The 20,282-nt window shown below is 50.1% G+C and overlaps 9 protein-coding genes and 1 non-coding gene across 12 annotated transcripts; 4 read left to right on the forward strand and 6 right to left on the reverse strand.

Moving 5' to 3' along the window:
• Positions 1 to 132: 132 nt before the first annotated feature.
• Positions 133 to 1,593, reverse strand: LOC112350774 (pentatricopeptide repeat-containing protein At4g02750-like). Its single transcript, XM_024687575.1, has one exon. It carries the CDS (start codon positions 1,591 to 1,593, stop codon positions 133 to 135), a length of 1,461 nt encoding a protein of 486 aa, XP_024543343.1.
• Positions 1,594 to 1,655: 62 nt separating this feature from the next.
• TRNAG-CCC lies at positions 1,656 to 1,726 on the reverse strand. The gene has a single exon. It is a non-coding gene; the product is annotated as a tRNA-Gly (tRNA).
• A 1,855-nt stretch (positions 1,727 to 3,581) lies between these two features.
• On the reverse strand, positions 3,582 to 6,265 carry LOC9661065 (cell division cycle 5-like protein). The gene is made up of 4 exons (XM_002982594.2): positions 6,010 to 6,265; positions 4,307 to 5,953; positions 3,980 to 4,252; positions 3,582 to 3,925 (listed from the first exon to the last, which is right to left on the reverse strand). Exons 1-4 carry the CDS (start codon positions 6,184 to 6,186, stop codon positions 3,653 to 3,655), a joined length of 2,370 nt encoding a protein of 789 aa, XP_002982640.1. The 5' UTR covers positions 6,187 to 6,265; the 3' UTR covers positions 3,582 to 3,652.
• Positions 6,266 to 6,289: 24 nt separating this feature from the next.
• On the reverse strand, positions 6,290 to 7,634 carry LOC9661498. Its single transcript, XM_002982595.2, has 8 exons — positions 7,448 to 7,634; positions 7,254 to 7,385; positions 7,117 to 7,203; positions 6,919 to 7,060; positions 6,761 to 6,844; positions 6,635 to 6,711; positions 6,476 to 6,569; positions 6,290 to 6,417 (listed from the first exon to the last, which is right to left on the reverse strand). Exons 1-8 carry the CDS (start codon positions 7,466 to 7,468, stop codon positions 6,374 to 6,376), a joined length of 681 nt encoding a protein of 226 aa, XP_002982641.2. The 5' UTR covers positions 7,469 to 7,634; the 3' UTR covers positions 6,290 to 6,373.
• On the reverse strand, positions 7,574 to 8,604 carry LOC9661499 (bifunctional monothiol glutaredoxin-S16, chloroplastic). Its single transcript, XM_002982596.2, has 2 exons — positions 8,212 to 8,604; positions 7,574 to 8,157 (listed from the first exon to the last, which is right to left on the reverse strand). Exons 1-2 carry the CDS (start codon positions 8,581 to 8,583, stop codon positions 7,648 to 7,650), a joined length of 882 nt encoding a protein of 293 aa, XP_002982642.2. The 5' UTR covers positions 8,584 to 8,604; the 3' UTR covers positions 7,574 to 7,647.
• Positions 8,605 to 8,626: 22 nt separating this feature from the next.
• On the forward strand, positions 8,627 to 10,616 carry LOC9661500 (pentatricopeptide repeat-containing protein At1g62720). The gene has a single exon (XM_002982449.2). The coding sequence runs from the start codon at positions 8,648 to 8,650 to the stop codon at positions 10,565 to 10,567; it is 1,920 nt and encodes a 639-aa protein (XP_002982495.2). The 5' UTR covers positions 8,627 to 8,647; the 3' UTR covers positions 10,568 to 10,616.
• On the forward strand, positions 10,615 to 12,241 carry LOC9661066 (G patch domain-containing protein 8). The gene is made up of 7 exons (XM_024687770.1): positions 10,615 to 10,753; positions 10,806 to 11,001; positions 11,059 to 11,216; positions 11,451 to 11,594; positions 11,668 to 11,765; positions 11,837 to 12,005; positions 12,073 to 12,241. Exons 1-7 carry the CDS (start codon positions 10,691 to 10,693, stop codon positions 12,151 to 12,153), a joined length of 909 nt encoding a protein of 302 aa, XP_024543538.1. The 5' UTR covers positions 10,615 to 10,690; the 3' UTR covers positions 12,154 to 12,241.
• A 54-nt stretch (positions 12,242 to 12,295) lies between these two features.
• Positions 12,296 to 14,762, forward strand: LOC9661067 (mitogen-activated protein kinase kinase kinase YODA). Of its 2 annotated transcripts, XM_024687769.1 has the most exons (9): positions 12,296 to 13,270; positions 13,322 to 13,519; positions 13,591 to 13,651; positions 13,714 to 13,779; positions 13,852 to 14,009; positions 14,067 to 14,142; positions 14,199 to 14,255; positions 14,304 to 14,408; positions 14,562 to 14,762. In XM_024687769.1, the coding sequence occupies exons 1-9, from the start codon at positions 12,522 to 12,524 to the stop codon at positions 14,730 to 14,732; spliced, it is 1,641 nt and encodes a 546-aa protein (XP_024543537.1). In that variant the 5' UTR covers positions 12,296 to 12,521; the 3' UTR covers positions 14,733 to 14,762. The 2 variants fall into 2 exon arrangements, with proteins under 2 accessions (XP_024543537.1, XP_002982497.2); XM_002982451.2 differs by having other exon boundaries at positions 12,296 to 13,519.
• A 55-nt stretch (positions 14,763 to 14,817) lies between these two features.
• Positions 14,818 to 16,884, forward strand: LOC9661068 (lipid phosphate phosphatase 2). The gene is made up of 9 exons (XM_002982452.2): positions 14,818 to 15,382; positions 15,440 to 15,527; positions 15,616 to 15,725; positions 15,779 to 15,872; positions 15,927 to 16,115; positions 16,181 to 16,240; positions 16,297 to 16,439; positions 16,511 to 16,640; positions 16,703 to 16,884. Exons 1-7 carry the CDS (start codon positions 15,185 to 15,187, stop codon positions 16,407 to 16,409), a joined length of 852 nt encoding a protein of 283 aa, XP_002982498.2. The 5' UTR covers positions 14,818 to 15,184; the 3' UTR covers positions 16,410 to 16,439; positions 16,511 to 16,640; positions 16,703 to 16,884.
• A 2,034-nt stretch (positions 16,885 to 18,918) lies between these two features.
• Positions 18,919 to 20,269, reverse strand: LOC9661070 (probable cytokinin riboside 5'-monophosphate phosphoribohydrolase LOGL10). 2 transcript variants are annotated; one of them, XM_002982598.2, is made up of 5 exons: positions 19,998 to 20,269; positions 19,811 to 19,939; positions 19,578 to 19,762; positions 19,179 to 19,520; positions 18,919 to 19,119 (listed from the first exon to the last, which is right to left on the reverse strand). In XM_002982598.2, exons 1-5 carry the CDS (start codon positions 20,199 to 20,201, stop codon positions 19,080 to 19,082), a joined length of 900 nt encoding a protein of 299 aa, XP_002982644.2. In that variant the 5' UTR covers positions 20,202 to 20,269; the 3' UTR covers positions 18,919 to 19,079. The 2 variants fall into 2 exon arrangements, with proteins under 2 accessions (XP_002982644.2, XP_024543512.1); XM_024687744.1 differs by having other exon boundaries at positions 19,578 to 19,939.
• Between the last annotated feature and the right edge of the window lie 13 nt (positions 20,270 to 20,282).

Below are 20,282 nucleotides of genomic sequence, written 5' to 3' on the forward strand. Positions count from 1 at the left end.
TATCATTAATTCTGCGTTGTGTAAGGATTGAAGAGTTCATGTGTTCAACCAAGCCGGAAAACATGGACAGAGATTAGTGAAAAAGAAGGGTACTCGCTTACCCAAAAGTCACGGATTAGGGCTATAGAATATTTAGCGCTCGCAAAGATTAGCCGCAAACACGTATGATGTAGCATGGCTAGGATTCAGCTCCAAGACTCGCTTGGCGGCAGTTCTTCCATGGCCAACGCTGGGATTAGCCTTGCAAGCAGCGAGAAAGCATCTCCAATCCAAAATGTCGGGATCAAATGGCATGTTGGAGATGAGATCTTCGGCATAGCTCAAGTTTCCAGCTCGTCCCAGGAGATCCAGCATGCAACTATAGAGCTGCTTGGTGATCTTGGTCACACCGAAGTCTTGCCGCATCGATCGAAAGCAAACTTGGCCAGCTTCCATCTTTCCTGCATGGCTGCAAACAGCGAGCACCGCAAGGAAGCAAGCCTCGTCCGGGAGAATCTCCGCCTTGAGAGCGTCAAAAGTGGCCAAGGCTCGATCAAAGCTCCCGGTGCGAGCGAGTGCCATGATCATCCATGTCCACGAGACGATGTCACGATCTGGCATGCGTTGGAAGATCGAATATGATAAATCGAAGTTGCCGCTTTGAGCGTGAGCAATGAGCATGGACGTCCACGAGACGACGTTGCGATCGGGCATTCCCACAAAGAATCTCGAGCACTCCTCGAGATGTCCCTGCTGAGCGTACGCATTGAGCAGTGCGTTGGAGCTCTCGAGACTGTGCTGCGGCATCTCATCGAAGATCTGCTTGGCCTCCTCCACCGCAAAGCTTGATCCATAAGCTGCCACCATGGAGCTCCACGAAACTAGAGTTCGCTCGGGCATCGCATCGAAAATCTCTCGACACTTTGTCATCTCTCCTGCTCGACCATATACCGTGAGCATTGCGGTGGCCGAGATCACGTTGTGAACCGGCATGCTTCGGAAGATCTTTTCGGCTTGATCGATTGGGGAGCACCGCGTGTAAGCGGAGAGGATCGCATTGCAAGAGACGATGTCGATGTACTCCATGGATTCAAATAGCTCCACCGCGTCGCCTAGATCGAGCCCCGAGAGCATCGTGTTGGCTGACACCAAATCTTTCATGAGCATTGAGTCAAAAAACTCTTTGGCCTCGACAGATCTTCCTTGCTGGACATACGCCGCTAGCATCGCATTGAGAGACACCAAGTTCCTCTCGGGCATCGTATCAAAGATCTCTTTCGCCTGACGCAAATGCCCGTTCTTCGCAAATGCTGTGAGCATGGCTGTCCACGATACAACATTCCGCTGCTCCATCTGATCAAACAAAATCTTAGATTCGCTAACAAGACCACTTTCCGATAAGATATTGACCATCGTCGTCGCCGAGACAAGATCCCACTCTGGCATCTCATCTACCAAAATCTTTGCCTCCTCCAGATGCCCGCGTTTGGCATACGCTGCAAGGAGCAAGCTCCAGCAAATCAAATGCCTCTCTGGCAGGAAATCAAACGCAAGTTTGGCGCCCAATAAATCTCCTCTGTGAATCCCCGCCAGGAACACCTCCCTGGACCACATTCTTACACTACTCCCTTCACACCATCTAATCGCAAGAAAAATTGCAAAACTAGGACAGGAACTGCGCAGCCGGGGAATCGAACCCCGGTCAGTACCGTGGGAGGGTACTATGATACCACTACACCAGCTGCGCTTCACAATACAAAAAACTCCATTACACCATCTCTATTTTATGTACAATCAAAGTAGATAAAATGGTCTTATGATCCGGAAATGCCGTTATTTGGACACAGGACTTTCTTTGATTACAGAGATATATCTTAATTCCAAAATATTACTAACGTTGTAGTATAGAGGTGAGTATGTCCACCTGTCATAGCTGAAGAAATTGTTTATTCAGTAATGTTTAAGCCCAGTTTACAAAAACACGAAACAAGCACTATTTGTGGGAGTGAGACGTTGAGGTTGGCGGAAGTTTATTAGTCTTGTAGTGACGATTGTATTATGCATGCATTTGCTGGAAGGGGCAGCGCAATCCTCCATCGTAGTATGGTCCAAGCTTGCCCGATTTCAGCGCTCCCAGCTCCGCCAACTTGTATCCTTTCTCAAATGCCGGTGGCCGATACATATTCACGTTGAGCTGCCGGTATTCTTCCGGATTGGCAGCGGGATTGGGACACCAGTCCACCTCAATGCTGCCCTTGGCACCCCCTACACGTCTGGGAGGCATAAACACGGACACGCAGCTCCCAGCCAGGAGCTTGAATGCACCCAAGATGATCCACTCCACAATCACGGGCGGCTTTTCCAATCCCACTGCGCTCCTGATTGTGGGATCGATGAGTGCGCAGATCCCAGTCTCCACCAGGGGCTGCAAGGGGCGAGGAAACGCGTCCAGCACCAGATGCTTGAGATCCTGGATGATGCTCTTGTTCTTGTCCGTGAAGATGGCGTTCTTGGCCTCGTAGTCGCGAATGTATTGTCGCATCTCAGGGATGCTGTCCGGGATGTTTGTGATGCCCATCCTCACGCCCACGTCGTGCCACACAACATAGGCGGCCTGCTTCTCGTTGTCGGTCCACTGGCGGAATCCAAACCTCTCGGAGAAATCAATGGGGCCGATCACGTTGAGGGAGAGGACGGGTCGTTTGGGATCCTGAACTTGCTGTGGATTCCATTCAATCTCCTCACCGCGTAAGAGCCGCGATCGCTGTCGACGTGGTGGTGGATCATCTCGCTCACCAGAATGTTGGTCTCGGCGGCGCGCTTCTGGAGGCCGTACTTGGTCTTGAAGAGCAGATTTGTGATCCGGGGATGCCGAGCGTGCGGATGGTGCCAAACTCGAGCGCCTTTTGCGACAGGAAGGGGAATTCCACGGAGTACATGTACCACAAGATCTTGCGGGCGTCTCTCACGGGGTGGAGCGACGCTAGAAATCGTGCCCTCTCTTCTCTCTTGCGGATACACACCATCTTCTATAGCGCTGCGGCTGCCACCATGATCATGAACAAGAACAACATGGCTGCCATAGATCAAATTTGCAAAAGTTTTTGGTGATGGAGCCGATCGATCTTAGAGAGGGAGAGAGTTTCTGTAGTAATGCTGCTTTCTCTTCTAATGAGTGAATGATAGAGGGAGAGAAGATGGTTTTATACCAGTGAGAGTTGAGCCACTGATCCAACAGAGATCTTTCACGTTTTTCATTTCTACCATGTTTCATGAACAGCCCACGCAGTCCCAAAGTAAACGATCCGTAAACAGTCTTTCTTGTTCCATTAAGTTGATCTTTTCCTTGTCACTTTTGTTTAGCACCGTATCAATCAGTGGAACGAAGGTTCCGACGTTAACATCGCGTCTTGCATGCTTTTAACACCATATCATTTCAGTAGAACGAAGGTTCCTTCCAACTTTATTAAACTGATTACCTTATATTTTATGCTACGCACGGTGATACAAACACCATGTGAGGAAAACCGAGATTCCTGGATGTTTACCAGAGTAAAGTTCATTGTTAGACTGTTGGACCATTGATTTAAAGAAAAGAGCTGTGAACCAAAGAGAATTAAATCAAAGTGGAATCAAAGATGCTGGTACAATCGCTATAAACCATTACAAATATTTACACTGTTGGATCAGATTCAACTCGAGCATCGTGCTCGGTAACCAGTCGCCTCAGATCGTTCCTGCAAGACAAGCGTCGCTCGTATCTCATCTGGAGGACGCTCTCCTTGTCGCTCTGCCTCTTCACCTCCTCCTGGAACGCCTCGATCCGGCGGGGAGCGATAAGCTGCTCTTGCTGGTGCAGCGATCGATAGCACTGCAGCTCCGTGCCCAGCGTCTCCGCCTCCTTGAAAGCCGCCTCGATCTGCTGCCACAGCCCATCGCCCCTCGTCTGGAAGTCAATCAAGTTAGAGAGGCTCGCAAGAACGAACACCACGTAACGTACCTTGTAGCCTCCGGTTAGGACAGAGATCTTTTGCTCCAGCTTTAGAGCCTTCTTCGTGTGACCATCTATGTGCTTCTTCACGGCCTCAAACTCGTATTGTGCCGCCGCCAGCCGCTCGGCTGTGCTTGCGAGGCTCGCACGCTCGTAGCCGTTCTTCTGGGGGAAGTAAGTCATGTCATCGGCTAAAGCATCCCGGACAACCGTGTAGTCAGCGCCTTCGTGACCGAGAGAGGCCCTCACAAGGGTGATTTCCTCTTCTATTTCCCGCGCAGCCTGTGCCAAGGGAGTGTAAGAACGAAGTAACCATCGCAAGTAAAACACGCATACCTCCTTCAACTCTTGTTCGTCCAAGTCCTCCAGCTCGGGTATCACAGGCGGAGGCTTGCCAGACTTGTCCGTCATGGGGTATTTCGCGTTGTCGTGCTCCAACAAGGCGACTAGCTCCTTCTGGATAAGCGCCTTTGGATCATCTGCTTCCGCGTATCGAGGGATAGTGTTCCTTATCAGCTCCACCGTTGCTGGCGGTGGCCTTGGCAATCCTCGCTGCAAGACTTTACTCCTCTTGCGGAGAACAGCAGCTTCTCGAGCGTCCTCTTCGGCTTGAGCATTTGCAATCACGTCAGCCATGTCAGCCTCCATCTCCTCGTCGGCTTCTTCTTGCTCCGTAGGAACGCCGAGAACGGTAATCTGGTACAAGTTCTTCGCGTTAGGCAATCCCTTGAGCGAAGCCTGCAGGTTCCTTCTCGCTTCTGCCTGCCTCAACTTCTCGGCCTTGGGATTGTCAGCTGCGAGTTCCAATCCCTCGTTGATGTGGAACTCGTCCCGTATCGGTGTTCCCTTGGGTGTCATTGCAAAAGACGTCTCCCTGGGAGTACTTCCGATTCGAGGAGTCGATCCTACTCCTCCCGGCGTCGTGAGAGGTGTAGCAATCACATTTGGAGTCTGGACCTCCCGTTTCTTCGGCGTCACCCCCGAAAAGTCGGACGGATGAAGCTCCGGGTTCTCACCACCAAAGAGAGGAGTTTGCGTCTCCCTCAGCCTGAGAAGATTCTCCGCCTCCATCATGATGGCGTCGCCTTTTCCACCCGGAGTCCTCTGAGGTGTCCTCGCTGGAGTCATCCCGGCTCGAGGAGTCTGGTTATAGTTGGCGACGAGTGCTCGAGTGGCGCTGCTCCCTTCCTCCTCTCCAGGTAGATTGTCCGCCGAGGAGCTCATCTTGACAATCTCCTCGAGCTCCCTGTCGGAAATCTGCGGCGCCGGTAGCATCAACTTGGTCCTCTTCCTCACAGCCTCCGGATCGTTGAGCTTGCTGATTTGCATGATCGCCGATGGAGCGTCCTGCCTCTGAGCGATCTTGTTCCGAGCAGCGTCCTGCTTGCGAAGCTGCGCCTCGATGTCCGACCGCCTTCTCCCTTCCAGCTCTTCGATGTTGGTCGGAAAACGCGGCTGCGCTACAGACCTCTCTTCGTTGGAGACGTCGTAAAAGCCTGGAGGTGGTCTCTTCTCGAAAGGAATCTCCTCATTGTAGTCGATGCCTTTGAACTTCCTCTTGCGGAGACGAGACCCAATGCCGGCCGCTTTGAGCTCTCTCCTCTTTTGTAGCGCCGCCAGCCTCCTTGCCTCCTCCAGCTGCTTCTCCCTGGCTTTCCTCTTCGCCTTCTTACCGCGAGTGTTTGCCAGCCTCGCCCTTGCCTCGGAAAGCATCTCCTTTTCGTCCTCATCCATGTCGACTGGATCGGGCCTAGCCGGCTTGGACTCTGGGTTGGGATCGATCTCACCCGGCCGGAGCTTGCGAGGATCATCAGCCGGCTCGTAGCTCTCGTCCTTGTAGCACGCCGCATCGAGCAGCTTCTCATACCTTTCGAGACACTGGGCAGGTGTTCTCCCAACGATGGGAGCGATCGTTCTCCATTGCGTCGGCATGAGCTTGGCGAGGTGAAGGAGCTTCTCGTCTTCCTCGCGGGTCCATTCCGTCTGGCAGGCAAATCTGTGAGATAAAAAGAAATCCAGGGAAGAGGGATTCGACTCACCTTCTTGATCGATGGATCCAGCCACTCGTACCAGCGAGCCTTGCACTGCTTGGCGGACTTCCTGACGAGTAGAGAGGAGATTCTAGCCCACTGATTCTTGCCATATTTCATCACCGCGGCTTTGAGGATCTCATCCTCCGTGTTCTTCCACACCCCGCCTTTGATCATAATCCTCATCTTGGCGGAAGGCGCCTAGCCAGCAGCAGGAGTGGAGTGATGAGCGCCGCGAGAGGGAGAGCGCCCGCACAACGAGCTAACCCTAGAAACTCTAAACCCTAAACACAAAAAAATCTTGTCATGGATATACCAGAATAATATGTACGACATCGTGTACGGAAAACTACGTAAGAATCTTCGCGAAGCTTTAGTCGACAAAATATGATGGAGGATCTGGAGGAGATTTGGAACCTGGAGAAAGGAAACGAGGAAGCAAAATGAGGCAGGAAAACTCTCAAGGAAAATTTACCAGAGGAAGAAATCCATGATCCAGCGACGCACACATCCACACTATCACTGTTAAATGCGGTGGCTGTGAAATTCGGTGGCCGCGAGCAGTCCATCTATCCATGATCAAGGTCGAAGCTCGTCAGAGAAAGAAAGAGAAAGAAGAAATCTATTCACTTACAGAGTGAGTAGTATCCCATCCAATGTGAGCAATGTGCTTGACATCTGTGGGATAGCCGATCTCGATATCACTTCTTTCTGCGAGATGTGTCAGTAAGTTGGAACAGTGACAAGTTGAAGCACGTACCAAACAAGTGTCGCAATCTTCGCAATCCCTTGAACTTGAGCCTTTGCCTCTTCCGTCTTTCTTGGTGTAATGACATAAGAACTTCTGCCACGGGAGAAACGAAAAGAACATTTATGAGACTCGACCAACCAAACATTGTCAGTGAGGATGCAGCTTACTTGGAACGGCAGCATTTTGAGCTTGGCTGCAGGAGGAAGAAGTGATTTTTGTGGCTAGATCGTTGATAGCCCTCTGAATTCTAGCTTGCGTTTCCTGCGCGGCTTTGCGATTGCTGAAACCAAACCCCTTGTGACTGCCATTCTAGCAAGCGCCACGAATCAAACATTAATATACCAAACTGAGTAGAACGAACAAACCTCGTGACGGAGTACAAAGAATTGTTGCGACAAGGTACTAAACACTTGGGGATCACGCACGGTGTACTCAAACAAGAGCTGACCGTCCTGACAACAGAGAGAAATCATAAAAATTCAACAACAAAAACTATTCTTACCAGGAGATCACGCAGCTGAAGCCGCACAAACGCGTTCTCAAGCACCCTCATGTGTAGCTCTCCTATCAGAGCTCTGGAGTGCCACGAAACGCTTCCTTGCGCTGCCTCGAACATGAGAACCGGACACTTAGCCTGCGAGAAAGTCTCAATCTTGAGAAACCCACCAAAAACCAACAAGAGATCCTCACACATACCACAAAATTCGGCGTCTCCATAGCTCCCCTGTGTTGTTCTTCCGCTATGGCTCGAGCTGGAGAGCATAGATCAAACTTTCCTTTGGTGTTTTGTCGACTGCGATGAACAGCCCCTGACACGTGGAATCCATCCGAGGGTCCATCTCGAGCTTGCTTTGCTTGGTTGTAAAAAGTGAGCTACCTGTGGACTGCTCGTCTCATCACTTCTTTAGTGGAGCAAAGAGCTTGGAAATCTCTCCACTTTCGGCCAGTTCGCTCATCACGTCAGCTCCACCAACAAATTCACCCTTGACGAAGACTTGCGGGATCGTCGGCCACTGGCTGTAAGACTTGATGGCTTCTCTCACACCAGAGTTGTGTTCTTCGTCCAAAACGTTCACTGTCTCATAGTCCACGCCTTGCTGCTCGAGGATGGTGAGCACCCGGTGAGAGAAGCCACACTGTGGAGCGGTCCTGGAGCCTTTGATGAAGGCGACGACGTTGTGGGTCTTGACGACGATGCCGATGAGCTCCTCGAGCGTGATGGTCAGCTCCTTGTCCCGCGATGGCTTCATCTTTAGATCGTTCTTGGCTTTCTTCTTTGCAGTCCAGGTGGTGTTCCCGGGAGAGTTTCCACTGGGAACACTGCCAGTAGCTTTGATGTGCTCTTCCACCCAAGCTTGCCATGCCTGCTTAAGTTCTTCTCTATTCGCGCTCTCCACCACAGCCACCTAAAGGACGAGAAACAATGAAGAAAGATTTACAAAGAATGGATGAAGGATTACCTTGACAGCGCCACAGAGCTCTGGCAAATCCCTGGCATGGCCCTGGACACTCGTAGAAATCCTCCTAGACATCCCTACGAACTGGAGCTCGCCTTGCTTGTCATAGATCGCATAGACTCCTTGCGCGGCAGGGATCTTGCTAAGCTCTTCCGGAACGATGCTCGAGCTCTCTACCTCCGAAAGCTTTCTAACGCTGCTACACACGATATTTCTAGCGATTCTCCTCGGATTCTTGCTGCGAATTCCGGCACTAGCGCTAAATCTCAAGCCAAGAACCTGTTTCTCGCCAATGCTGTGCGCGCTGCGCCGAGGTGCCGGAGAGACGATGCCTGGGACGCAATGCGAGAGGAAACCGATCGAGCCGGCCGCCATTTTGGCTCTTCTCTAGCTCAAGAACCCTAACAAAATATTTTGATGGGCATTTGGATAGCTCGCTATGGCAGCGCGTTGTGGAGACGCTGCTAGGGTTTGTAGCGTCGCGGAATCGGCCGCATTCTACCAGGTACGCCTCCCGCGATCGCCTCTCAACGTCCGGTTCTCGATTGGATGGGACAGTACTACCCGGTCGATCGCGAAAGCCACGACCAGGACGAAGCTACTGGTTCCAGCCGCGACAAAGGTCCGCCGGAAGAAGCCAGTGGATGAAGCACAGGATCAAGGATTTTTCCAATTCGATGCCAGGAGCCAAGTGGAAGCTCCACTGGGAGCTCCAGCGGTGGAAGAGGACGAATCACAGGAGCTTGATCTCACAGCCCAGGCAGAGGCCATTGCATCGTCCCTCGATCGAAATGGCGTCGTGGAAACTGTGAGATTTCTCGACGGTGCTTCGCTGTCGCCCATCCTCGTCGGTCCAGTGCTCAAGAGAACAAAGAGGTGTGAGGCCGCGCTAGAGTTTTTCCAGTGGTGCCGACAGCAGGATGGCTTCAAGCACAGCCTCTACAACTACAACTCGATGCTGGCTTCGATGGTGGTGAGCAAGAGCGTGGCTCTCGAGAAGATCTACTCGCAGATGCTAGAAGATGGTGTTGTTCCAGACCGGGATAGCTACAATCTCTTGGTGAGAGGGTTGACCAAGCTGAGCAGCGTGGATCAAGCTCGGGCGATGCTGAGCACGATGGTGGGCGAAGGCTACGATCCAGACGTGGTGACTTGCGGGCTCTTGGTGGACAAGTTTTGCGAGATGAAGAGAGTTGGCGAAGTTTGCGAGCTCTTCCAGGAGCTCGAGAGCAATGGTGTTGCCGTGGGGATGCTGGCCTACAACGCCATCCTCAAGGCTCTCATGTGCTCGGGAGACTTCGATGGAGGATTCAAGTTCTCGGACATAGCCGTCGGCGATGGCTCCCTCCCTCACGTCCTGGCTTACAAGACGATGCTCGACTGCCTCATCAAGACCGGAAAAACTCGCGAGGCCTCCGAGGTTGTGGGAGAGATGATAAAGAAGAGCGTCCCCGACGGGATGACTTACACGGCGCTCATCAGCGTCCTCTGCAAGCACAACCGGGCCGACGATGCGATGAAGGTGTTCGACATCATGGTGGAGAAGGAAATCGTCCCAAACTTGGACGTCTACACTTCGCTCCTGGCCGCGCACTGCCGGACGAGAAAACTGGACGGAGCTTACAGATTGTTCGTGGAGATGATCCAACGAGGCTACGGTCCAAGCGCCAGCACGTATGGTCTGCTCCTGCGCTGCCTTTGCAATGGTGGAAGATCTTACCTCGCCTACGACATCCACTCGTCAATGCGATCTCGCGGCCATGTCCCGGACGAGAACACTTACGCGTCTCTCATCTATGGCTGCTGCATGGCCGGGAGGATCACCGAGGCCAAAGTTCTGTTCAAGGAAGTTCTAGAGGGCGAGAAAGCCCTGCTCGACGCCGGGATCTACAACGTCCTCATCGAGGGTCTTTGCCGGGCTTCCAAGGTGGAGGAAGCGCTCGAAGTCACGGCAGGGATGGTGGACAAGGGGTGCATTCCAACGCTCCAGACTTACAACGCGCTCATCATGGGCTTCTTCAAGGCCAACGAGGTGGACAAGGCGCTGCAGCTCTTCCGGGTGATGGAGGAGAAGGGATTCTCGCCAAACACGATGATCTACAGTACTTTCATCGATGGGCTGTGCAAGGTGGGCAAGATCAACGAGGCGCACGAGTTCTTCCAGCAATCCGTGGAGCGAGGCTGCGTCCCGGACAACGTCACTTACAACGCTTTGATCCGGGGCTTGTTTGGAGCAAACAGGATGGACGAGGCTCACAGGCTCTACCGGGAGATGGGAGAGAGGGGCTACATTGCCGATCGATCGCTAAGAACTCTGGCATTCCAACGCTCGCGAGAAGAACAAAGCTTTCACAGTTAGACGAAGATTTAAATATACCACGTGACCGGAGAATATTCTCTAGGGTTTATGTGAAGAGCCCTAATTTGATGGATCGGATCTAAGCGGAGGTGTGTCGCTTCTTCTAGCTCTGGATCGACCGCGATGAATCTGCGAATCTATGATCACGCGCAGATTGCGCAGCGGAGGCTCCTGGAGCGAGAACAGGTAGGCGTTTTAGCTCGTTTCTGGTTGTGATTGAGACTGTGGTGTGCTCCAGGCGTATGCGGAATCCGTGGCGGATGATCTTGGCGAGGAGCTGAGCTTGCCTGGAGAGAATGCGGCCGGCAGGGGCGGGGAGAGCGAGGAAATCGAGCAAGCGTCGGTGAACACGCAGATCTCCGATTCGAATGTCGGGTTTCGGCTCTTGCAAAAAATGGGATGGAAGGGAAAGGGGCTTGGGAAAGACGAACAAGGTACTTGTATTCCTCTTCTTTCTTCCAGACTAGATTTTCTTGCGCTTCTTCAAACAGGGATAGTGGAGCCAATCCGAGCTGACAGCCGAGATCCAAAGCTTGGAGTTGGGAAGCAAGAGGAGGATGATTTCTACACGGCCGAGGCGAGCATCCATCGGAAGAAGATGGAGTCGGAAACATCGGAAAACGATGAAGAGACTGCGAAGAAACGCGAGGTATGCCAAAAACTCTCTTTGCTTTTCGTTCACTTTGTTAGTTTCTCGGTCCCGATTGAGTGTCCGTAGCTCTAGCTGTTTGCTTTGTTTTTGGAGGATGCCTTTTGAAAGTAAAGTGCATGGGGGGGATTTTTTTTTGTGGAAAGGAATGAGGAATGAGGTCTGGGCGTTACTGGTTCGAGCTTTATTACCATGGTGGCCTCTCGGCTCCGTGGCCATGCTGAAAACGTTTAGGTGGAGGCAGAGCGCGAGCTCAAGATCCAGAGCGAAGTCAAGGAGATCCGCAAGGTGTTTTTCTGCGAGCTTTGCAACAAGCAGTACAAGTTCGCAGTGGAGTTTGAGACGCATCTCAGCTCCTACGATCACAATCATCGAAAGGCAAGCCTTGGTTCTTCGTTTGTCTTGGATTCCGTGCCATCTAACTAGCGGTGTGGCGTTTGATCACTCGCAGCGATTTAAAGAGATGAGGGACCTACACTCTAGCCGGGACCGCGACGATCGCCAGAAGCGTGAACAGCTCAGGCTTGACAAGGAGATGGCGAAGCGACAGTGAGTGTTCTCCCCCCTTGATTGTGGTGGTCCTCGAGAGCTTTATGATTGACGCGTCTCTCTTTTTCCAGAGCCGAGGCTCAACGCCAGCAGCAAGAGCAACAATCCGACGCTGCGAAAGTCATCGACGCTCCCCCTCCAGACTCTACAGCAGTCTCTACAGCAATCTCTACAGCAGCGGCAGCACCAGTGCCTGGAACAGTGAAGTTTGGATTCTCATCCAGAGCAATCTCGACAAAGGTATGCGTTTCTTCTTCTCAAAATTTTTTTTTTCTCTTTAGCGAGACAAAGTCTCCTCTCTTTGAAGGTTCTACCGGATGGCGCTGCAGCGAAAAAGCTCAAAGTCTTCGCCAAAGTTCCATCCGTCTTTGGTGAAGATAGCGACTGAGAAGAAGCGTTTTTCTTTTCTCCCCGTGTATATTGTCAAAAGTTGTACGTAATGGGACGTGTGACTATACCGTGCGATTTCGTGTGGACTCCATGACCACTTTTGGCGCCAAGCGTCCTAGGGCTTTAGACCTTTGCCCCGTGATCCAGGGCGGCCGTGTAGGGGAGATAGCGAGATCCTAGCTCCGCGCTTCTAGGTTTGTGGCAGCGATTTCGATACGGCATTGGGATAGAGTGATGGATTTGCCGTGCGCGAGCCGGGATTTCGCAATGGCCGAGTGACGGCGCGCAGATCTTGGCCAGGAATCTCAGGCGGATCTTGGCCAGGAATCTCAGCCAGATCTTGGCCAGTGGAATCGGCAGCGCGCGATGGAAGATCATCGGCTGCCTACGAAGATCGCGAAATGGATCTTCAAGCACGGCCAGTGCAACGGGTCGGCTGTGGTGTCGCCATTGCCAGTAGATGGGAATTCCGGGGAAGAGCTGAGTCGCCGGGCTCGCAGAAGGCTTGGCAAGCGAGGCGAGGAGAAGCTTATAGGGATCCTTGGAGCTGAGAATCACGAAGAACGGCGGCAAATCAGAGCTTTCTTGGCGCAGCAGCGCGTTAGAGACGATGATATGGACACAACCGATGAGAGCTCCGAGTTTGATCGGCTAGAGCGGAGAAGCCCGCTCCATGCTGCCTTCAGGCCTAGAGCTCCAGTCAGAAGCGGTGGAACTACTCCTCCTCGATTTTCCAGGCCAGCTTTCCAGCGTCAAGAAGGTTTCTCCAGTGCCACTACTAGCAGCAGCTATACAAGGAGTGACTTGTCGAGTGTTCTTCAGTACGAGAGAACGCCGCCATTGTCACCCTCGAGCGTCTACTCGGGTCAGTCATCTTCGCCTTCTTCTTACCAACATCACAGCCGAGAAAGAGTCCGTGGCAGCCATCTCCAATCGCTTTTGTGTCCTCGGCCACTTCCTCTATATCCTTCGAACCAGCGGCAGCAGTTCCATCATTCCAGGGGGTATCCAGGGACTCCCAGGAACGTCTTCACGAACCACCTTTACTCTCCAGTTGGTACTGCTGGCTCTGACGAGGAAGGGATTTTTGCAAGGGCGTACCAAGATCCTCCGAGGCGTTCTGACGAGGAAGGGATTTTTGCAAGGGCGTACCAAGATCCTCCGAGGCGTTCTTTCACTCAACCAGCCAGGCCATCGGTGACTTTCGGATTCTCGGAGCCCCAGTCTCCCTACATGTCTCCTCGGATGAACATGACGCATCAGTCTCCATATCCGGCTTACTGTCCCTCACCTCGACCGAAAGTCGTCCTCTGCGAGAAGCTCGGCTGTGGTTCTTACTCGGTCGTCTACAGAGGAGAAAACACGTGAGCTTTCCTTCTCTTTCCTCGTGAGACTGACTGACGCTTCTTTTCTCGCTCTCTCTTGGATCTATCAGACAAACGGGCCAACAAGTCGCAGTGAAGGTTCTCCATGACGACGAAAGGTTATCACCAAAGGTGAGCTTACATAGCTGGGAGAGTGGAAAAGCACACTCCACTTGAGCTCTCAATCAATGCAGGAAGTTTCTGTTCTAAGTCGGCTTGATCACGAGCACATTGTCAAGTACATCGGGACCACGACACTGGTAAGTTTTACGGTAGACTCCATAACATTTATGGAGTTCTTCTCCAGTTTTGACGTGAGACGCGCCTGACAGGGAGACGGCAGAGCTGGCATTCTGCTAGAACTCATGAAGTGCTCGCTCGCATCGGTGATAAAGGAGTCGAATGGACTGGACGAAAGTAAACTTCGTGTTTACACGCGACAAATTCTCAGTGGACTGGAGTATCTCCATCGCATGAACATCGTTCACAGGTAAAAAAGCTAAGAAGCTCGATGGCGATCTGATTGACGTTTTCTCTGGACAAGCAGGGATGTCAAGTGTGGAAATATTTTACTGGACCCCAACGGGAAAGCCAAGCTCGCAGATTTTGGTCTTGCAAAGAAGGTAAACAACTTATCTCAAGTTGGCTCTTTTTGTTCTTACAGCACAGATGACACCAGATTGATTATTCGGTTGCAAAGTCGTGCAAGGGAACTTTTGTTTACATGGCTCCAGAGGTTCTCTTGAATTAAAACTGTTTGACACTGATGTGGTCCAAATCGCAGGTTCTCTTGACAGAAGGAACCTACGGTCTCGCCGCGGACGTGTGGAGCTTGGGATGCACAGTGATCGAAATGGCGTGTGGAAAGCCGCCGTGGAGCGGTTTCGGGGTAAGATCTCTCACTTTCACTTCGTTCTTTCCTCTTTTCTTCTCGATCCCGGACATAGACTTTTCATCTCTTTAGCTCTGAGTTCCTTGGGAACTAGAGATTTAGCGTAGTGAAATCTTGGGACTAACTTTAAGCTGGAACTTTGGATCGCAGATGATGCCATTCTACGAGAGAATGAGAGACGGCTGCTCCCCACCGATTCCTCCCAAGATGAGCACCGAGGCCGTGAGTTTCATCAACCTCTGCCTGACCAGAGACCCGAGACGAAGACCTAGCGCTGCGGCACTGCTATCGCATTCCTTCTTCCAAAAGTGTAAAATATGAAATAATAAAACCTCCAACTCCCTCAAATTACAGGAATGTTCTATAAGATTCTTGCCACGTGGCAGTGGAGGTGTTATCTAGGCACCGGCATGGACTGAAGCTCCATTAGAAAACGAAGCCCTTGCTCGACGCGGGTTTCGATTGGGTCAAGCGCGAGCGCGCGTCGATTGCCGCCGGCTACGCGGTGGATCTCTCCTCGTGGCTACATTTTCCAGTGAAATATCGGCAAATCTCGCGCGGCGATGCGGCAGGGATGCCACATTTCGTCCGTTCCCAGCGCCATCCATCAGCGGCAGCTTGTTCTTGAGCCCCGAGCAGGGATCGGACTGGGGTTCTAACAGGTTTGGCGGGATTCTCTAGCAGCCTCTGGTTCTTGATCTCTGGCGTTGGAAGCGTAGCAGATTTTCAAGAGGTTTAGAGAGATTTGTGGTGGGGTGGGACATTCAAGCGCCATGGCTGGCCAGATCAGGGCTGTTTGCTTCCCTCTGTTTAGATTCCATCTACACGACTGGCTCGCGATAATTTTTCTTCTGGGCATGGAGGCGCTGCTGCTTGTCATCCATCCCTTCAAGAGATACATTGGCGAGCCGATGATCGACGACTATAAGTTCCCTTTCAATAACAACACTATCCCCGTTGCCGCTGTTCCGGTAAGCTCGCGTGTCTCCTTAGAGACTAGGTCTTCTGAAAGATTCTTTGCTTCACAGGTCATAGCTCTCGTCATTCCGTTGATCTTTATCATTGGGTACTACATCCGGAATAGAGACTTGCGGGATTTGCACTACGGCTTTCTCGGTAAGCTTATTTTTCTTTCATCTCTCTCTCGAACCAAGAGAAGAGCTCGGACTAAGTAAACTATGTTGTTCTTGTTTTTTTACTACAGGCTTGCTTTTCGCGGTGCTTATTACTGCTGTTCTTACTGATGCGATCAAAGACGCAGTTGGACGTCCAAGGCCTGATTTCTTCTGGCGGTGTTTTCCAGATGGCATACCGGTAAGTCCTGCTAGACAACCAAACGTGGATCTTACTCGTGAAGTGCTCCACAGTTATACACGACGAAAACTCGGGAAGTTATGTGCACTGGTGACAAAGCCGACATACGTGAAGGCTACAAAAGTTTTCCAAGTGGCCACACATCATGTAAGGCATCTTTGTCTTGCGATCGCCTTGCGTGCTTATTAATCCTTTCTACAGGGTCTTTTGCAGGGTTGGGGTATCTTTCCCTCTATCTCGCGGGAAAGATATGTGCGTTCGATCGCCAGGGTCGTGTTGCCAAGCTGATCATTGTCGTCGTCCCGTTGCTCGGTGCAACGTTGGTTGGCATATCACGCGTCGATGACTATTGGCACCATTGGCAAGACGTGTTTGCCGGGGCTATCATAGGTACACTGTGTTCTACTTGGTTTTTTTTCTTTTCTTTTTGTGCTTGATTCTGTTGCATTCTACAGGCCTGACTATGGCACATATTTGCTACAGACAACACTTTCCTAGTGTGTACGATGAATACAGTAAGTTTCGATTTCCGAGTGTTTGCAAACGTAGATTCTTATCGTGGCATCTCCAGGCTTTTCTCCATATCCCGAGAGACGCGCTCCGGCCGACTGGCCACCACCACGAGCTAACGGTAGCGTTAGAGATCTAGAGAACGGGAGAGATGTGGAGATCTCCAGATTATAGCTGCGACTGTGATGGGTGTATACTCTGCTGGTATGCGTTTAAATTATCAACTTTTTTTTTTTTTTTTTGAGCCCAAGCACTCTCGCTCGGTTGTAAAGCAGTGACATGACATACGCACTTTGTGTCACCTCAGACCCTGCTTGTTGGACGAGTCTTCCTCAAGAATTCCTCTTCCTCGGGGTGGGGCTCGCCGCCGCTGGATCAAAGATTCCAAACGCCACCGGAAGCGAAGTAAGGGCTTCTCCAACTTTTCCTGTAGCGCTTTCCTAAAGCAAAAGTTTTTATCCTCGCAGGACTTTCTCAAACAAGATTGTGGTCTATGGGCATATGCAATGATCAAAGTTGTCTGTGACTAGATAGTCTGGTTGGATTGATAATATGAACAAGAATTTGTAGTCTGATTGCATTGCTTGATTGGTGGTTGTATACAAATCTTGCAGCTTAGGCAATTGGAACCCGTGTAGTCGTTTTTACATAGATTCATTTTGATTCCCTATAATGCCCTGTTGTAGCATTTTCTTCAAATAAAGCCTCACTATTCACTTCAGACAATTGTTATTTTCTTTTCAGCTTAGGTTTGAACAAGAATAGAATTCAGTATTTATTTCAATATAAAAAGTGACCAAGTAACTTCAGAAGCATCTTATCACGATGATGCTAATTCACTAATGCTGATGGGAGAAACATCACCTGAAGTAGCACCAGTCCACCATCGATCAGCAGCCATACTATTAAATGCATCGGTTTGGTGAATACCATCCCAAAAGGCATACTTTGTTCTATCCTGACAAAGCCTAGCTCCAGAATTGCAATTCAAAGTATGGGATCCTTGTGGACAACAAGCACTGGTTGAATCAATGAATCCTGTTTATTCCCAAAATATAAATAATATTAGATTGGTTAATTAAAATAAAACTCACCATAAGATTGTGGATTGTTGTGAACATCTACCATTAATCCATAAAAATTGGTCATCACAAATTGAGCATCTTTATGAGAATTTCTTAAATTCTCAAGAGCTGATTGTAACATATTATTATATATTTGAGCTCCTTGCTGTGCAACAGATGCACATTGTCCTCCAACCACATTCAATGGAATGCATCCAACAGCACTTAATCCAACTATAACAAATTTTCTAGCACCCAAATTATATAATGTCTGAAATCAAATAAAAATCATAAAATCAAAAATAAAATTGAAAATAATAATAATCATATTTACCTGGAGTTCATTAACAAAAGTATTAATAATGGTTTGCTCATCAGATTGTGAAATCCTCCTTGTTCTTTGATACATATTATTAATATCATTGTTTCCTGAGCAAATATAAAAAATAGATTTTGCAACAAGAGTAGATGCATTAGATGATCCAATCATTTGAACCATTTTTTGTTTCAAACTCCTAAAGTCATCAATTTGACTTGCAAGAGCTTGTCCTCCTCCCTTTAAAATCACAAAATTATAAAATTTAAATCAACAAAATTAATAATGTTTACCGTATGAGTTTGTGAAAGGATTCCAGAACCAGCAGAACCAAAATTTGCACCTTGAAGAATATTATTTCCAGCTTGGAAATAAGCTGGTGGTAATGGTAATCCCAAATGTAATGCTATAAAACAGAATTATAAAATAACATTCAATTATAAAAACAGCAAACACTTACCAATATATTCAACAAGCAAACGACCATTACAAAATCGACTTGCTTGACCTCCAGGAAAATCAATACCATAAGGATAACCAACATGAGCATTATCACCCGCATCTACTAGAGAATCCCCAAATGCAAATAAAGCTGGGACAGATGAATTCATTTGCTGAGAAAACACCCTCAAACCAGAAAACATAGCAAACACAACAAAGAAAAGAAAGAAAAGAAATGCAGAAGTTGCCATGTTGCTAAGTGTAAAGAACAATATTTTGTGAGACGAACCCTTCAGCTTTTATACCACAAAATGTTATAATCTTAGCGATCTATTCCAAGTAAAGAGATATTATATACACGATTACATATTATTAACAAAGTAGGCCCTTTGTAAATTTGTTCTGCTGGTATGACGAGCAAAAGTTTTTATCCTACGGTTAAAAAAAACACCTTTTTACGCAGAAGTATAAAAAAGGGTCGCACTCCTGTAACCCTCATCATCAAATGGCGAATCGCTACGTTTCAGTGGAGCACGTCCTCGCGCTGCTGCAAAACTCGGCGGAGATGCTACCCATCGGCGCCAAGGATTTGGAAAAGCTCATGGACGTGGTGGCCAACATGCTCCCCAGCAAGAGCAAGGATTTAGTGGGAGCTCCAGCCAGCGTCGTCGAGGACAAGCGACTCGTGGGCGATGGCGGCGCTCAAAGCTTGAAGAGAAAGGCCTTGGACTTGGAGGGCTTGGACAAGGACGATTACGCGCTGCTCAGCGCTGAAAGCTTGAAGAGGAAGGCCTTGGAGGAGGAGGCGAGCGCCAAGTTCACGGAATCGAGAGCTTGCAAAAGGTATAACCTCAGGAAGAAGAACAAGAAGCAGCACACGAGCCTTTGCCAGGAGTTTTTCTTGTGCAAGTGCCACTGAGTAGATCTCGCAGTGTAAAGATATCTTGAATCGAGACAAACTTGGAGAGTTTACCCCACATGTTCTTCCAACTTTGGATGATCAAACATCTTTCGTGTTTCTTGTCAGCTTTGCAATGAGTTCTCAAATGATCTCATGGAAGATCTAGCGAAACAAAGTCTTAGAACCTTGTGCGACTTTCCAGGAGAAATCTAAGCGCTTACCTTCTGTCACTGATGCTGTAGAACTCGGCCAGGTAGTCGAGCGCCTCGGAGTTGTTCCTGCAAACTCTCCACAGCGCCTCCACTTCTCCCTCGGCCACAGTCCCCCACTCTCTGCACGTAGCCAGGAACTCCAGCAAGTGATCGTAGAATCCATCGTAGTTTATCAGCAGGAACGGCACTGGGAAGCTGGAGCCGATCCGCCGCAGCTGGATCAAAGTCAGCACCTCGAAGATCTCGTCCAAGCTTCCAACGCCCCCGGGCAAAGCCAGGAACGCGGTGCGATCGGACGGAGCGTTACGTACTCCCGCATCAACGAGGCCGTGCTTTCGCGCCGAGAAGAATCTAATTGCAAGGATGGTATTCTTAGTTTCTAGAAAAACCAAGAGAGAGCTTGTTTACCTGCAGGTGAGATAAGTTCCCGAGACCATGTAAGGATGGCTCAAAGTGTTCGTCCACACACCGCCCTCGTTGTGGATTCTAAATCCTCCCACCGGCTTCCCGGCCTCGAGAGCTCCTTTGGTGGCAGCGTCCATTAATCCTGGGCCAGCTCCACACCAGGACGTGCAGCCGAGCAGCAAAGCAACCTGGGAGGAACTCGAAGAACTTAGAAACTTGCCATGATCTAAAAGCACCTCTCGCCCGAGCTCCATGGCTTGAAGGAAGTGAGGATGGTCTGGCTTGGTTCTCGCTGATCCCAGGTACACGGCTCCACGGCCAAGCTTCTGCACGAGATCATAGCAGCTCAAGATCTCCCTTCTCACCTGGAACAGCACAAACAAGCAATGTCAAGCTCTCTCGCTCGAGTTCTGGAAGAGTTACCTCGTCTGCGCTGCTCCGGCTCTCAAACTCTTGAATGTAAGTTGGAGAGCTCTTCGAACAGCACAGTGACTGATTGCCCGACTTGGGCGATGCATTTGATGGCCGAGCAGCGAAGATTTCTCTCCTCCTCGTCTTGTTGGTCATCGAGATCTCGCCTCCCAGAGCAGCAGCAGTAGCAGCAGCAGTAGCAGCCATGGCGTCCATCCCAGCAGCTAAGCGACTGATTTCTCGATGCCACAAAACGAAGCTTTAAAATAATCCTCCTCGAACTCTCAAACTCACCAC

Source organism: Selaginella moellendorffii, unplaced genomic scaffold (genome assembly GCF_000143415.4).
Source record: "Selaginella moellendorffii unplaced genomic scaffold, v1.0 SELMOscaffold_54, whole genome shotgun sequence".
NCBI classification, from domain to species: domain Eukaryota; kingdom Viridiplantae; phylum Streptophyta; class Lycopodiopsida; order Selaginellales; family Selaginellaceae; genus Selaginella; species Selaginella moellendorffii.

What these genes read in the sequence shown, in the direction of transcription:
- LOC112350774 (XM_024687575.1), bottom strand. Translation starts at nt 1,593, where the DNA reads ATGTGGTCCAGGGAGGTGTTCCTGGCGGGGATTCACAGAGGAGATTTA.
- LOC9661065 (XM_002982594.2), bottom strand. Translation starts at nt 6,186, where the DNA reads ATGAGGATTATGATCAAAGGCGGGGTGTGGAAGAACACGGAGGATGAG. An exon ending in TGGATCCATCGATCAAGAAG is followed by an intron (nt 5,954 to 6,009) that starts GTGAGTCGAATC and finishes TTTGCCTGCCAG; the next exon opens with ACGGAATGGACCCGCGAGGA. An exon ending in ACGAACAAGAGTTGAAGGAG is followed by an intron (nt 4,253 to 4,306) that starts GTATGCGTGTTT and finishes CCCTTGGCACAG; the next exon opens with GCTGCGCGGGAAATAGAAGA.
- LOC9661498 (XM_002982595.2), bottom strand. Translation starts at nt 7,468, where the DNA reads ATGGAGACGCCGAATTTTGTG. An exon ending in TGGAGACGCCGAATTTTGTG is followed by an intron (nt 7,386 to 7,447) that starts GTATGTGTGAGG and finishes ACTTTCTCGCAG; the next exon opens with GCTAAGTGTCCGGTTCTCAT. An exon ending in TTCAGCTGCGTGATCTCCTG is followed by an intron (nt 7,204 to 7,253) that starts GTAAGAATAGTT and finishes CTCTGTTGTCAG; the next exon opens with GACGGTCAGCTCTTGTTTGA.
- LOC9661499 (XM_002982596.2), bottom strand. Translation starts at nt 8,583, where the DNA reads ATGGCGGCCGGCTCGATCGGTTTCCTCTCGCATTGCGTCCCAGGCATC. An exon ending in AGCTCTGTGGCGCTGTCAAG is followed by an intron (nt 8,158 to 8,211) that starts GTAATCCTTCAT and finishes CTCGTCCTTTAG; the next exon opens with GTGGCTGTGGTGGAGAGCGC.
- LOC9661500 (XM_002982449.2), top strand. Translation starts at nt 8,648, where the DNA reads ATGGCAGCGCGTTGTGGAGACGCTGCTAGGGTTTGTAGCGTCGCGGAA.
- LOC9661066 (XM_024687770.1), top strand. Translation starts at nt 10,691, where the DNA reads ATGAATCTGCGAATCTATGATCACGCGCAGATTGCGCAGCGGAGGCTC. An exon ending in GCTTGGGAAAGACGAACAAG is followed by an intron (nt 11,002 to 11,058) that starts GTACTTGTATTC and finishes TTCTTCAAACAG; the next exon opens with GGATAGTGGAGCCAATCCGA. An exon ending in ACGATCACAATCATCGAAAG is followed by an intron (nt 11,595 to 11,667) that starts GCAAGCCTTGGT and finishes GATCACTCGCAG; the next exon opens with CGATTTAAAGAGATGAGGGA.
- LOC9661067 (XM_002982451.2), top strand. Translation starts at nt 12,522, where the DNA reads ATGGAAGATCATCGGCTGCCTACGAAGATCGCGAAATGGATCTTCAAG. An exon ending in ACATCGGGACCACGACACTG is followed by an intron (nt 13,780 to 13,851) that starts GTAAGTTTTACG and finishes CGCGCCTGACAG; the next exon opens with GGAGACGGCAGAGCTGGCAT. An exon ending in CGCCGTGGAGCGGTTTCGGG is followed by an intron (nt 14,409 to 14,561) that starts GTAAGATCTCTC and finishes TTTGGATCGCAG; the next exon opens with ATGATGCCATTCTACGAGAG.
- LOC9661068 (XM_002982452.2), top strand. Translation starts at nt 15,185, where the DNA reads ATGGCTGGCCAGATCAGGGCTGTTTGCTTCCCTCTGTTTAGATTCCAT. An exon ending in GTTTGCCGGGGCTATCATAG is followed by an intron (nt 16,116 to 16,180) that starts GTACACTGTGTT and finishes TGCATTCTACAG; the next exon opens with GCCTGACTATGGCACATATT. An exon ending in TAGTGTGTACGATGAATACA is followed by an intron (nt 16,241 to 16,296) that starts GTAAGTTTCGAT and finishes TGGCATCTCCAG; the next exon opens with GCTTTTCTCCATATCCCGAG.
- LOC9661070 (XM_024687744.1), bottom strand. Translation starts at nt 20,201, where the DNA reads ATGGACGCCATGGCTGCTACTGCTGCTGCTACTGCTGCTGCTCTGGGA. An exon ending in GCCGGAGCAGCGCAGACGAG is followed by an intron (nt 19,940 to 19,997) that starts GTAACTCTTCCA and finishes GTGCTGTTCCAG; the next exon opens with GTGAGAAGGGAGATCTTGAG. An exon ending in GGAACTTATCTCACCTGCAG is followed by an intron (nt 19,521 to 19,577) that starts GTAAACAAGCTC and finishes CCTTGCAATTAG; the next exon opens with ATTCTTCTCGGCGCGAAAGC.